Raw genomic sequence first — 2,199 nt, forward strand, 5'->3', positions numbered from 1 at the left:
TATGTATGTATGTATGTATGTATGTTTGTATGCATGTACTGTATATAGTGAGTTAAAAACAGTTAACAGGTTTAAAACTATAAGTGTACATCAACTGTCTTTGTTTCATGAGTTAACAAGAGCTAACTCACCACAGCTAGCTCATGAGATCATTTTGAAACTAAGAAATAATACAATGTTAATTTGAATTTGATGGCAGCAGCATGTCTCAGGTCCATGTTTCTCCTCTCTTCTTTGAACCACAATCTGAAAACTAGAACTGAAGAGAGCAGCTGCTGGAGGCTTTGACAGAAATGTTTCACTCTTATCTGATGAAGGAGTCTAGCTTATTAGCAGTCCTGTTTTCTTTGCTGGATCTCACTGTATGCACAAAATGTTCTTTTAGACAGGACTGCAGCCTGGTCAGTTCAGCACCTGGACCTTTCTACTATAAACCATGCTGCTGTAAAGGATGCAGCATGTGCTTCAGCATTGTTTTGTTGAAAAATGCAAGGCCTTATCTGCAAAAGACATTGTCTGGGATGGATCATGTGTTGTTCTTAATCCTGTGTACACTTTCCTACTTTGATGGTGTCTTTCTGATGTATAAACAGTCCATGCCAGAGACATTAATGCACCCCAATACTATCAGAGAGGCCAGTCCTAATAGTCCCTCTTCTCTTTAGTACAGATGACTTGCTGTCAATTGTTTCCTAAAAGAACTTAAAATGATGACTCATCTCATCACAGAACAGTTCTCCACTTCACCTCAGYTCAAGAGGACATGTCCATTTCTCAGCTGTTAAATGCATTTTACTGTATTTGGAGTGTGTGCAGCATTTTGACAGGGGTCACGTGTTGATTTCTGTCTTCCTGTTGTTGCAATAAACATCTCAGAAGCCCAATCTATGTAGCAACTTTAATCTTTAAATCACATTTTTCTGTTTCATGTTGAATAAATATTTCCACAAATGTAATTACAATCAAAATATGGGTTAAGATTTGCGAGTATTTTTTTTTTTTCACATTTAGGGTTATATTTGTTTTGGTTTTAGTATTGTTTAGTCCTACAAACTAAAGCATACTTATAAGTGGACGTGGTTATATCTACTATATATTTCAGACAGTCTGTGGGAGCCTTTGAGAACTGTGCCGTTTGCATTTTAAATCATTACGGGGGAAAAAAATCAAAATTTTCTTACATCTTGTGTCAGATTTAGGGTATGTTCCCTGAGCTGTTTGTCACATYATGCAGTTTGTTGAACCACTGTGAGGTTAGGAATGAAAACAACTGAAAGTGAACAGAGGAGATGCTGCGGGTGGACGAGGCTAAGCTAGCAGCAGCTAGCGGCTCCTCCTACCTGGTCAGCCAGCTTCAGAACAGCCATCTCCGGGTCAGCTCCGGGACCAGCACATTCATGCACCGTGCGACCCTGCGCCCCGTCTCGTCTACACTTCCTCCCAGATCAAGAACCGTGTGGGTCGTTAAGATGCACAGATACCGCTGCTGCTGCTGCTGATGAAGGCCGGGCCGAGGACCGCGGCCATCAGCCCCGCTCCACTGGCGCTATCTGCGGCGACGCTGCGAGGCGGACGCGCGGAGCCGCTGGGAGGCGGGGGAACGAGGAAGGCTTGATCCACTAATGTAAACAATCGACATTTATGGCCGCTTCTTGCTCGGGGGACCCTGGTAGCTACGACCCCTCCGGCACCATCAGAATCCTCTGTTCTTCTCGGTGAAGAGTCAGAWACCACGCTGAAGTCAGCTGAACCAGATCACACAGGAAGTCGCGGCTTTTCTCCTCCTTTCAGATGCAGAAGTGGAGACGAAGCTTGCAGAGCATCATTCCAGCAGCTGTGCAGCGCGCAATGCTGCCGCCTAGCGGTCACATCCACAACTACACTCTGAACAGCGAGCGATTGCGCATGCGCAGAAAAAGACGCGACGCCACACAGCGTCCAGTGTTTAGAGAACTATGGATGCTGTTCAAACAAATGTGTCAATTCACAATAGTCAAAGCTATAGTCAAACACTTTAGACTGTGGTCGTATTGGTCATTTATGTCATTTTATCTTCCATAAGATCAAATGTATGTTTTAGCTGTTTTAAGCATTTCACAGCCACTGTAAAAATGCAAAAATCCTTGTTACAGATAACTTTTCATGGCTAAACCATTTGTATTTTTATCCCAAAGACAAACTAAGGTTTTGGCCAAAACC

General features: G+C 43.3%; 1 protein-coding gene across 1 annotated transcript in view; it reads right to left on the reverse strand.

The window, feature by feature from the left end:
• The window catches only part of ankrd44 (ankyrin repeat domain 44), a gene marked incomplete in the record, with an annotated part of 84,527 nt that extends 82,693 nt beyond the window's left edge, over positions 1-1,834 (reverse strand). Inside the window, 1 exon segment of the mRNA XM_014026448.1 lies at positions 1,341-1,834. Within this exon segment, the coding sequence (XP_013881902.1) occupies positions 1,341-1,367 (27 nt within the window).
• Positions 1,835-2,199: the final 365 nt, after the last annotated feature.

This window comes from Austrofundulus limnaeus, unplaced genomic scaffold, assembly GCF_001266775.1.
Source record: "Austrofundulus limnaeus strain Quisiro unplaced genomic scaffold, Austrofundulus_limnaeus-1.0 Scaffold554, whole genome shotgun sequence".
NCBI lineage: Eukaryota > Metazoa > Chordata > Actinopteri > Cyprinodontiformes > Rivulidae > Austrofundulus > Austrofundulus limnaeus.